This window comes from Schistocerca piceifrons, chromosome 5 (genome assembly GCF_021461385.2).
Source record: "Schistocerca piceifrons isolate TAMUIC-IGC-003096 chromosome 5, iqSchPice1.1, whole genome shotgun sequence".
Taxonomy (NCBI): Eukaryota; Metazoa; Arthropoda; class Insecta; order Orthoptera; family Acrididae; genus Schistocerca; species Schistocerca piceifrons.
The window spans coordinates 305,677,668-305,691,090 of NC_060142.1; the positions used below are offsets into that span (position 1 = coordinate 305,677,668).

At 36.2% G+C, this 13,423-nt stretch overlaps 1 protein-coding gene across 1 annotated transcript in view; it reads right to left on the bottom strand.

Annotated features, from left to right (window-relative positions):
• Window positions 1–13,423, bottom strand: part of LOC124798525 (lysosomal acid glucosylceramidase-like) — a 248,710-nt gene that overhangs the window by 115,101 nt on the left and 120,186 nt on the right. Inside the window, exon 5 of the mRNA XM_047261971.1 lies at window positions 12,360–12,513. Coding sequence (XP_047117927.1) covers window positions 12,360–12,513 — 154 coding nt within the window. The remainder of the gene's footprint in view (window positions 1–12,359; window positions 12,514–13,423) is intronic.

Genomic DNA, 13,423 nt, shown 5'->3' on the forward strand with positions numbered 1-13,423 from the left:
TTTTCATTGTAGATAATACAATGTGAGTTGCCACTAGTTTGGGTGTAGCTTGCTTTTACAAATGTGGTGATGATTGAGGACGTATAATGCATGCAAAACAGACTTCAGACATTTTTGTAATTAGCTGAGAATGTGAGTTTTCAAGAGGAAAGCAATTACAAAAGCTTCTAATCAAAAATACTCAGTCAGGAGCTAATACCACCTGTGTTTATAGTCTTTCCATTATTTAATGAACAATGTAAAAAGTGGGATGCTTACCGCTGATGACTGCACTGATCTTTGTAAAACAGAAAGACAAATGCCTCTGTTCTTGTCAGATATGTACCGTATCACATAATACAAGAATTAGCAAATCAATGATACCAGTGGAACTTGAACTGTCTATAGTATTTTCTATATTACAACAACATTTAGCTACAAAGAAACGTATTATTGCAGCCACAATAGAAGTTTGGCAGTGAAAAAATGACCACAACCAACAGTATGCAGACTGGGCCATCTCCCTACAGGGATTAATTTGGAATGGCATTTTTAATGGTTGTGCAGGCATAACTATGTAAACACTCTAATCAGGGATGTAATAGTGCATCTTATTTCTGACTTGGAAGTGATGAACCATGCACTGAGGAAATCAAATCTGTCTCTAACAGAAGTAATGCAAACAGCTTAAGCCTGTGAACTACTCGTACAGCCCAGATTTTGTGTATGATGTAAGATGTTGCAGCCAGCTCTACATTCATGTAGGATGCCACACTATCTCTGGCAGGGCACCCATCTGCTCCATGGCTCAGATGACCTTGTAAACAACCATGCCTGACATTGTTTTACTTGCGACACATCCAATGACTCCCTGTCAGTGCACAACATGCCACAGTTGTTGCAAAAAGTGACAGCTGCAAGAGTAATGCAGATATGTCTCAACCTATGAAATCAAATCTTCTGAGTGATGAACCTCTGGAAGTACCAATGTCTCATGACACAGTCCCACAAATGTACTTTGATGTGTTCATTGACCAATACCATATGAGGTTATTTATGAACACTGGTGCTTCTGTGTCCTTGACATACTAATCTACCAATTTAAGTTTAGGGGTGCAGATGAGACAGATATTTTGACCTGTGGACATCATCAGGTGCCCTTTCTAGGAAAATTTCCAGTTTTATTCACTTAAAACCAAGTTACTTGGACAGTAAATTTTCTAGCAGTAGCAACCCCACAGTGACAGTGTTTTTGCAGTAATCTCTTTCCATGCTTAAGAATTTACAGTTCATGAAACAGTGCATGAGATGCACTCCAAAGGGCCTTGTTCTCATTAAAGATTCTGTGTGTGAGAAATGCTAAAATTTTCTCTCCTGGATTAGGGAAGATAATTTACTCTTAAACCAATGTGTGCCCAACACTTCTTCAAAGGTTGCCTGGTGCCCTGGAATGTGGAGAAAGCAGAACTAAATAGACTCACTGATAAATATATAACACCAATTCCCCTAGTCACTTCATTAGTAATGATATACAAACCCAATGCTACTTTAACACTTTATGGCAATTTCAAAGTGATGACAGATGCACTAACTAATATGGAAACTTATCCTCCACCACTCTCTGTAAAATCAGTCCACACACCTCACTTAGTAAAATCAACACTGCAGAGGTATACTTTCAAATTCCATTGGTAACATCATCACATGCTTACCTAGTGCCAGTACTACAAATGGCCCTTACCATTATGATTTGTTACCTCTCAAAATCACTTCAGTCTCTGCCATATTGAGGTTATGGACCAATTACTACATGGTATAGCGCGAGGTTTGGTGTTCTCGTAAAGATAAGTTATTTTAGATTATAAAACACATAGATTAGTACTGATTACGTGGTAAATAAGTGTATTAGTGTGCCGTTTAAGTGTACCATTAAAGGTTTCATTTCTCATTACGTAATATAGCAGAAAACGCGAAAAGACCGTACAGTCGTATTTTCTGTTTACGTTCTGCTGCAGCAAATCTATAGAATTTCGTTTAGTTGTTCCTTGCTCTCTCCAGCAATTTAACTTAGCGTACCTCTTCATTATTTAACTAGCATTTCCGGAAAGTAGGGTAAAGTTTAACTTGTTGTTTCAGAAACTTTGCACTTTTGTTTTTGTTTACACACAGTTGCGTATAGGCCAAATTTGTGTAACCATATTTTCGTGTTTATCTGTAATTTAACTGACTTATTCTTAATAAATTATTACGTTTATCATGAGTGAAAAGTGCTTGACTTGCCGTAGAATTGTTAGGTCGGGGCTTTGGTGTGATGGGTGCTGTAGTTTTTTCCATGTGGGTGACTGTAGTGGCGTGGGAATAGGGGAAGTAAATGAGACTCATCAGTGGTTTTGTAGGATTTGTAGTAGAGATAGGAAGATACTGGAACAGGAGGGGAAAATTGCTGCCCTTCAGGCTGAGTTAGACAAGGCCAGGGGAGATCTTGACAGGTTAAGGAGGGAGAAGGGTAAAGAGAGGTGGGAAGTGGCAACAGGCAACAGGAGGAACAGGCCTAGAACTTTGTCTGACAGCTTTATGGTGAATGTGGAAAATAGATTTGACCTGTTGCTTCAGTTAGAAGCTGGTGAGCCTCAAGCAGTTACAGGTGTAGACAGGGCACAACAAACTTTCAGCAGCAAATTGAAAAGTAAGAATGTAGGGAAATCAGTAAAGAGAAAGAAAGTGTTGTTGTTAGGTAGTTCCCATGGAAGAGGTGTTGGCCAACTCTTGCAGGATGAACTAGGATCAGAATACCAGGTCACCAATTTTTTTAAACCTAGTGCTGGTCTGGAGCAGGTGACAGAGGATTTAGGATCACTTTGCAAAGATTTCACTAAGGAAGACACCGTGGTTATAGTGGGTGGGGCAGGTAACAGTATTGACAGAGATCCTGGGTACAGCATAGAGTGTGACCTGGCGAAGATTGCATCAGCATCGAGGCATACCAGTGTTGAGTTTGTATCTGTTCTTGGGCGCCATGACCGACCTCATTTGAACTCTTCTGTCAAGAGAGTTAATTTGGAGCTGGAACGGCTGCTCATGTCGGGTGCGGGGTCACACATTGGTGTGGTTCATGTTGATTCTGTCAGTAGGTGGGATTATACTAGGCATGGCCTTCACCTCAACAGGAAGGGGAAGGGTAAATTGGCTGGGGAAATAGCAGGAAAGTTAAAGGGGGGAGGCACTGTCATGAGTGGTAAAATACCAGTGGTTATAGGATTCAGAAAAGACCCTTTTTTAGGGTAGGGAGGACAGAAAGAAAACAAATTTTAAGAGAGGTTAGAACTGAGACAAACCTTCAGTTTGAGAAAGAAATCAAAAAACATAATTCCAGCTTATTACATCAACATAAACAGCCATTGGTTAAGAATTTTCAACTGTCAGCAGATATTTTAACTCCATCCAATTTTAAGTCAGTCAATGTGAAATGTCAGCTATCTTTATTGCATCAAAATATTCGAGGACTGAGAAATAAAATTAATGAATTAACTATCTGCATAGATGAATTAGAGTCTTCAAACCCAGCTGACATAATCTGCCTCTCTGAACATCATGTGACCACTGGTATAGAACTTTTAAGTGTTACAGGGTTTAGGTTAGCATCTCACTATTGTAGATCAGAAATGGAGAAAGGAGGAGTTGCCACATTCATCAGGAACTGTCATAAATTTAAGAACATAGACATTCATAAATTTTGCCTAGAACAGCATATGGAAGCATGTGCAACAGAATTAGATTTTCACAAAAAATCTTTCATAATATTAAGTGTATATCGAGCACCTGCAGGTAACTTTAATCTGTTTGTAAACCACCTTGAAGCTGTACTGGCCCATTTAACAACCAAAAACAAAGAAATAGTGGTTGCTGGTGATTTCAATGTAGATTTCCTTAAAGACTCTCCCAATAAGAACCTATTTGAGTTAGTAACACTATCATTCAACTTAATTCCCACAGTAAAGTTCCCCACTAGGATAACCACTTGCTCACAAACAGCCATTGATAATATCTTTATAGAAAAGTCTAATGAACAAAATTATATTACAAAACCAATAGTCAATGGCCTCTCAGACCATGACATGCAGTTCCTTCTGTTAAATGTTAATACTGAACAGGATATAAAATCTGTTAAATCTGAGCTCAAGAGGGTAATCAGTAAGCCAAAAATTGATTATTTTAGGACACTCCTCAGAGACATTCACTGGACTGATGTTTACAGTGCTCATGGCATGAATGAAAAATATAACATTTTTGCTAATAAAGTGCTTACCTTATTTGAACACTGCTTTCCCCCAAAACTTACCAAGGTTAGAGCAAAGTCTACAAAGAAGCCATGGATTACTCGAGGAATAGGGGTATCTTGTAAAACAAAAAGAAAACTGTATCTGTCAATCCGAAACATTTCCAATGTTGATGCTATAGCACATTATAAGAAATACTGCAAAATATTAAAGACTGTAATACGGATGTCAAAGCAAATATATTACAAGGAAAAGATAGTCATATCAGATAACAAAATAAAGACAATATGGGATATAGTGAAGGAGGAGACCGGTAGAACCAGACATGAAGAGGAACAAATAGCATTAAGAGTAAATGATGCATTGGTGACAGATGTGTATAGTGTTGCAGAACTTTTTAACAAACATTTTATAACTGTTACTGAAAAGATGGGGTTGTCAGGTTCGGTAGATGCTGCTATGGATTACCTTAGACCAGACATTTCAAGTAACTTCCATAATATGAATTTGACCCTCACTACCCCAACAGAAATAATGTCCATCATAAAATCTTTAAAATCAAAAACATCTAGTGGGTATGATGAAATATCAACAAAGTTAATTAAAGAATGTGATTCTGAGCTAAGTAACATATTAAGCTATCTGTGTAACCAGTCGTTTATCAGTGGAATATTTCCCGAATGGCTGAAATATGCTGAAGTTAAGCCACTGTTTAAAAAGGGAGATAAAGAAATAGCATCAAATTTCCGTCCAATTTCACTGTTGCCAGCATTCTCAAAAATTTTCGAAAAAGTAATGTACAGTCGTCTTTATAACCATCTTATCTCAAATAACATACTGTCAAAGTCACAGTTTGGATTTCTAAAAGGTTCTGATATTGAGAAGGCTATCTACACTTACAGTGAAAATGTACTTAATTCATTAGACAAAAAATTGCAGGCAACTGGTATATTTTGTGATCTGTCAAAGGCATTTGACTGTGTAAATCACAATATCCTTTTAAGTAAACTAGAATATTATAGTGTAACAGGAAATGCTGCAAAATGGTTCAAATCTTATATCTCTGGCAGGAAACAAAGGGTGTTATTAGGAAAGAGACATGTATCAAGCTATCAGGCATCATCCAACTGGGAACTAACTACATGTGGGGTCCCACAAGGTTCCATTTTGGGGCCCTTACTTTTTCTTGTGTATATCAATGACCTTTCATCAGTAACATTACCAGATGCCAAGTTTGTTTTGTTTGCTGATGATACAAACATTGCAATAAATAGCAAATCAAGTGTAGTCTTAGAAAGATCAGCCAATAAAATATTTGTAGACATTAATCACTGGTTCCTAGCCAATTCTTTGTCACTAAACTTTGAAAAAACACACTACATGCAGTTCAGAACTTGTAAGAGGTGTCCCAAGAGTATATGTCTAACATATGATGACAAGAAGATAGAAGAAGTGGACGGTGTTAAATTCTTGGGATTACAGCTTGATAATAAATTCAACTGGGAGGAGCACACCACAGAACTGCTGAAGCGTCTTAACAAATCTCTGTTTGCAATGCGAATTTTGTCAGACATAGGGGATATAAAAATGAAAAAGCTGGCATACTATGCTTACTTTCATTCCATAATGTCATATGGGATTATTTTCTGGGGTAATTCATCAAGCCAAGCTAAAGTTTTCCGGGCACAAAAACGTGCAGTAAGAATTATATGTGGTGTGAACTCAAGAACATCCTGCAGAGGCCTGTTTAGGGAACTGGGGATACTAACTACAGCTTCCCAATATATTTATTCCTTAATGAAATTTGTCATTAAAAATATATCACTTTTTCAAACCAACAGCTCAATTCATGGAATCAATACTAGAAATAAGAATAATCTTCACAAGGATTTAAAGTCACTTAGTCTTGTACAAAAAGGTGTGCATTATTCAGGAACACACATTTTCAATAACTTGCCAGCAGCCATAAAAAGCTTAACAACCAATGAAATTCAGTTTAAGAGAAGCCTAAAGGATTTATTGGTGGCCAACTCCTTCTACTCCATTGATGAATTTCTGAGGAAAACCAACTGATTTGTATAAAAGTACAACATAACTTCTGCACAATTTCAGTGCAGTAATGTGTTCACTGAAAATTTGTGTGTGTGTGTGTGTGTGTGTAAGTATAATCTAACTTCTGCACCATTTCAGTGCAGTAATGTGTTCATTGTAAATAAGTATTACAGTAGTTGTATTACATGTTTCTTACCTTATAAATAAATATAAAACTTTTTTATTTTAAATTCAGTGCAATAGTATTTGTAAAATGACTCTTAGTGTTCATTAAAAAATGACGATCATTCCACTTGGGACCTGTGGAATGGTACATTAGCTTATTTGTTTTAGTTTAAATATTTGTCATGTATTGTTGTTTTTCTGACATGTTCCACATCCTGGAGGACCTCCTCACTACGGATCAATTGGAATGAAAGTAAATCTAATCTAATCTAATCTAACCTTAGTGATGTCTTCATTACAAGTGTGACTCCAGAGGACCACCATCACATTCTTGATTTTTTGTTCTAGAGATTGGCAAAAAAAGGACTCAAATGTACACTGCACAAAAGTTCTTTCCTGCAACTATCCTTGATTTATTCGGGGTTGAAATCTACTGTAAATGGATGTTCATCAATCAAGAAGTATGTTGTGGCCATCACACATTTTGAAATTATATCTAACACTACACCTAACACCCTCTGTCATTTTCTAGCAACTTACAGGGCCAGCTCGACTGATGGCAGGAGACTGGTGAAGTGGCTTCAAAACCATCCATCATTGCACCCTCTTGGCCAGGCTGCACCCACTAATGGCATATGTTGTTCCTGTGGCCTCTCCTTTCTCAGGAATTGCCCCAGTGTGTGCCTTCTAGTTTGCGAGTTCAGATGTCATCCAAACTACATTGGTTGAACTGTTATGGCGCTGGTTATGGGTTGTAACTGAAGCAACAACTTCACTAACGACCTGTCACCTTGATGTTATTCATGAACACTTTTATCTTATTGAAGATTTGCGTCACCTTCTTGTGTTTTCTTGTTGCAGTCAACCTGCTGTGCAATGTCATGAATTATCCCATGAGACTTTGTCTCCAGCTACAGAGAGTAGAGGGCTGTAAGAGAGCTTACATCTACACCAACTCACTCTGAAATGATGTAATTGCCTTAATAGAGAATTGTTCTGTATTTCATTGTTGCCATATTTAATGTCCACAAAATTAGGTCTTATTACTTATTACTCAGAATCTCCTCCAATTGCCTCTGCACAAATAGTGGATATTATCTACAAGCTAACTATCTAAACAACATTTCTACATGAAAGTCTTTCATCTGATTCCTGGGAAGAGGAGCAACAACCTGTTACAATGCAGTGTTAATGTGCCTATGAACAATAACATAAGTAACTCTACCTCATTCAAGGTATGTATACTTTCTGACTGGTGCAATGCCAGTAGCCTGTCTATGAACATAAATAAAACACAGGAATTAAACATTTCTTATAACAATAGAATCACCTTAGAGACAGTTCCTGTAAAGTGTCTTGGCATTGTTTTGCAAAATAATTTAGGCTGGCAGGCACATGTGAATTGTTTAACACCAAAAATTTCTAAAGGAATATTTATGCCCAGAAAATTACAAGCAACATTAGATGAGGAAATTTTTCTTTCTGTTTATTATAGTTATATTCACTCTCATTTGACGTATGGGCCAATCTTGTGGGGAAATAATTGCTGCTCAAAATGCTTATTTACAGCCCAGAAAAAAGCTACCAGACTGATATGTACAGTACCACCTAGAACTCACTGCAGAGAATTATTTATTAAACTTAGTATTATGACCTTGCCATGTATACGCATATTTCAATGTCTCTTGTTCATTAAAAAGAACTTGTCTAGTTTTGATCTGAATTCTGATGTACATAGTTATAACACATGACACCGTAATTATGTAAGAAAAGACCACTGCTCATATACCAAACCTCTAAACAGCTTCAAACACACATCTGTAAAGCTATTTAATAAACTACCAGAGTCAGTTAAGAGTCTGCAGCTGAAAAAATTTAAGATATTTGTAAGAACTTTATTAATTCAAAATTGTTATTATACAATGGAAGATTTCTGTGAGCATAATTTCTAACATAGATTAATTATTTGTGTATTTATTGTCATTGTTGTTTGTACATTTATTGACGTTGCTTTTACAAGAATTACATCCCTGTAAATGTTTTGTTTTTGGGCAATAAAAATCAATCAATCATCAAGTGTTCCTCACATCATTAGTGTCAAGTAGTGTTGAGTGTTGTGTTGTCTCCAAAAGGTAGCTGCTGAGTGTTGTAGGCAAAGAAATGGATGAATGTGATTCAGAAATAGGCTCCTGTATAATCTTCCAAAGGCAGACAATGGCAGATGCATGAAGGACCAAATTTTGTTCAACATTCACATCATCAACACAAAAATACCTCCACCACCAGGCTGAACAGTGTCCTGTCATCAAAAACAATGCATTTGGTTTTCACTGTGCTCGTACCCTTCCATCAATGAATCCAAATGTGCACCAGAACTCGTGAGTCTGGATACGCTTTTCACATGCTTTGAGCATCCATTTGCAGAGTTTCTGTGTCGTGTCAATCTCTGTACCTTGTGAGGAGTGGTCAGTGGAAATAAACTTTCTTGCCTAAGGAATTTACTTCTGAGACTAGACCAATGACCTTGCTGGTTGGTCCCCCCCCCCCCCCCCCTCCCCCCAAATCAACCAACCAACCTCTGAGACTGGTGGTTTTCCTGAACCCAAGGTACTGGTACTCATGTTGCATCCTCAAAATTAATGAAATGCGAAAAGCTCAGTGCTGTACCAAACAGCCAGCTGCAGTCAAGTGCACTAATATTGTACGCCTAGTTCATCCTGCATTCAACTATTAAATGATAGCCAGTAGAAGGTTTGTGTATGTGTTAGTCAAATGTCTGAAGAAGAATTGGGGGCTAATTGTTTCATATCATAAGTGCCATAATTTTTTTACTTATACATTTATTATGTCATCCAATAATGGAAAAGAACAATTCTGCATCTGAGTTTTGCCAATGATACAACTAATGATAGATTCAACCCAATACCCAGGTTGGAAGATCACCAGATAACAGTTTCGGAGACTGAAGACGTTACAACACCCTCGAATCAATTAAAGAAAACACTGGAAATGCATAATTTTTTAATTTAACTGGGTAAAATAGAGTTAACTGTATTTATGGTCCATCACTACTCTACTGTAAGTTCATCGTTCATTAAAAAAAAAGTATTACAGAAGTTAAAAATATTAACACCCTTTATAAAAGTTGATACTAAATACAAGCTCAAGAAACTGAACATAATAAATGGTAGAACAAGAAGAATCCAAAATAACAGTTTGAGAAAAGAAGTGATGATGAAATTTTACATAACTATGATGGAACCAGTAGTCATGTACAGCAGTACAGTCCTGAATCACTGTAGTTTGAGTATGGTGGTAGAAGCACAACAAACCATGTTGAAGTTCCAGGATTTTAGAAAACTTTGTCATTGTGCCAACCTACAGTTGAGATTTCTTGTATACTTTTCTTATATTAACTCAATACTGCTCTATAGCATAACTCTTCTAGGGGAATGCACCTGGGATAAAAACAATGTTTATTTTCCAGAAGCACACAGCAAAAGTATTATGTAAAATTAAAAATCGAATATGTTGCAAAACCTTCTTCAGTAAGCTTGAAATTCTTACAGCCACATTACAGTACATTTACCTCCTATGGTTATTTTTCCTGGGTTTAGGATGACCTATTAAATATACAAACACAAGACTAGAAGTAATGGTGATCACTATATGTGCCACTGTCTTGGTTGAAAATGAAATTTTACATGCTGGTGAAAAGTTAACAGGTTGATGGCACACATCAAGTAGGCAACTGGAAATCTCCATGCACTCAAAATGAAAGCAAGGGGTACCTTCTTAGCTTCTCTTTCTGTAATGTAACAGGATATTTGGACTTCTGGCTAACATTAATGATTATTTTATACACATTTTAACTTTTCCAATAAAAAGTCATCTGTTAGCCTTCTCTGTAATGTTACATAATTTCTTAGTGTGAATCACATGGAAACAGGATCTGAGAAGTGTAAGAAGAAGGACAAAGAATATTTTCAAAGTTGTTGCATTTTCCCTGGAAAATGTAAATGCAAAAAATGTGGAAAGTCAAAGGCAGGATAAGAATATTCATAAATTTAAATACTTTAAGCTCTGCAAGAACCAATATCAAAGATAGCCAATTGCTGTGCATCTTCTTGGTAAATGAGGAGACTACATTGAGAGGAAAGAGGAAGCAGACATACTGTAAGATACCAGTGAGAATCTTGTGCTGGTAAGATGTCTTGCCAAGGTGCTGAAGGAAGGTAGCATCAACAATTTAAAAGCTTATTGTAAAAGGTCCTGCACAGAGTTTAAGGTTTGTACAGATTTGTGAGCATAAATAACCATTCAGATTTTTGGAAAGGAACCTTAATTATGGGAACAACAGAATTAATTATTTTCACCGACAGAAGACCCATGCCATCACTTGACATTTGAAAACTTGTGTCTTGCTAAATATTGGCAACATGGACTCTTGTAAGAAAAGTAAAATTATAAACCTGCTAGTTCCTGAACTACTCAATATTAATTCATAAACTGACATTATATATCCAATTTTTTTTATTGAACAGTGTTTTTACAGGAAGTAACTATCACTTTGAATACTATAGATTATGAATATGAAAGTCTGTGTTCCCTGGCTTTGCCTAACTAAATCATAACTTAATGCTGAATAAAACTGAGGATAAGGTAGGTTTCCCATTATGATAATTTCTAAAAATGAATGTGTTTACTAGTATTGATTTCCACCAGCATATATGGTGAGTAGTGAGCACCACTGAATTGATAAAAAAATGTGGCAGCATCATAAGGCAAAACTCCATTTCATTCTCCTTTACAAAACCAGTTTTACTTGTAGACAACATGTTTTCAGCTGAACACTAACTATGCTTAAATTTCAAGAGTTTCTTAAGTTTGTGATTGTATTGCATGTAGTGTAAAATAATATGTAACTGATCCAAATTAAAACAGACTAAAGTCTCTACCTCCCCTTGTCATTGTCATTTTTGGAGTGCTTCAATTGGATTACTGCTAACTTGTGGTGAAAGCAAACAAAGCTGCTAAGTGCACTGAGAAATAGCTTTGTAATTAAATTAATTCTGAATTGATGCAACTATATACATGTTTGGTTTTATGTACTTCCTGCAGCACAAAAAAATTATTCTATTATTCTTTTGTCAATACTGAGTAATATGCCAGCAGTACAGATCAGAATACATTAATTAATCAGATTGAAAAAAAAGGGAGTAAGAATCATAAAGTAATAACCCTGAAAATTAATTTCCAATAAGTCAATAATTCTGCCCATTCTGCCCGAAAGTTTGTTAGCAGTCTGTAAATGAAGCAGTAATTATAATATCCTTCTGCAAGAAATTAATATCTTGAGAAGAAGAAGAGCTGCAGAGATATGGTACCTCACACGTATGTATCACTGCGAAGGAAATCCTTCTATGGTACAACCTAAAGTCAAAGTGGCTCCTTGCACCCAGAGGCAAGCTAAACAACTGGGACTTCTGTCACATCATTGAGTTGTGCACAACAGTATTGCATAACTGTATAGGTGGACTGATATTTCAAAACAAACTTGAAGTCATTATAAGCTTCTAATGATATCACAAACTCTCCAAATGCACAAATCTTGCCTGATGATGACTGTGGCAGGATTTATTAATGTGATTATCACTAAGTAATAAAGTAATGGTAAATTAGCCTGAAGTGTAAGCAAACTTACTAAAGTCATTCTTACCTCTCGAAAAGCAACTGTTCGCTACAACAGGAGTGGAGCAATGGACGGAATTTTCATTTTCAACATGAATGGTGTTTAATGCTTACTGATTGAGCACTTTATGCTGAAATATATATGAACATCAAGGGAAAAATAAAACTGAATAATTTTGTAAAAACAACTGTTACCTTAAGATTGTAGTCCTCCCATGTCAAATTAAATTTTGTAAGCTGAGTATCATTTTCATAATCATCATATGTATAGCCACGTATAGAAAAGTCACATCCAGCTATTGGCACCCTTCCCATGTTCAGGCTGATACCAGAGGATGTGAAATAAGACCTGTAAATAAATTAACATAACTGAGGCAAGAATTTTCAATGCAATTAGTTTATACAGTCTTGTGATGGTCTTTGTTTGTGTTATAATTTAAAATATTTTGCCTTTTTATTTACTAATTTAGTTTCACATTTTCTTTGAGCCCTTGCATTCCTCTCATTGTGATATTTTATTTTTATTATTTCATCATTGATATTTTTACTCATCCTTCCATCCTGACCAGTTAATCCTGTATCTGGAGTTGCCCAAACATTCTGTGTCTAACTCCATTTCCTATTTCTCCTGCCTTATCTATTCCATAGCCTCCCATTGTGTCGTCTTGTCTGTCTATTACTCCAGTATTCTTCAAGATCCTAAGGTTAGCTTGCACTAAATCCAAAGCCTTTGAATCAGTTCCAGTGGTGTGCATGTATCTTATAAAGTAAATCAAGGAAGCAGGAAAACCCAAACACTTCTGGATGTTGTGAGGTGATTGACAACTGGATTAGTTGTGATTAGATGAGATCTGAAAGACTTAAATACATATCTGAATATCATCTTAGTGCTGTGTAATGTGACATCTCAGATCAGAGTTGCACTCTGAGATTTTAGTGTTACAATACTGACCAATATAGCAAACTTGAGAAGAAATTGTCTATCTCCATGTGGAGTAGAACTATATGCTGCACTGAAAATGGTAGGTCAGACTGACATTCAGACCTGAAATGGTCTGACACTTATCCTGTATAATCAATAGTTAATCTGCATCATGTTAATTCAAGTAACTGAAATCAATAATAATAATGTTACTGTGAATGTGATTTATTTTCAGCTCCTATGCTTAGATTAATCTTAATGTATGATGACCACTAGCAATGGAAAAAGCTTTTTCTGATGCAGAGTTAAAACGTTACAGTACCATATATCTTGTAAT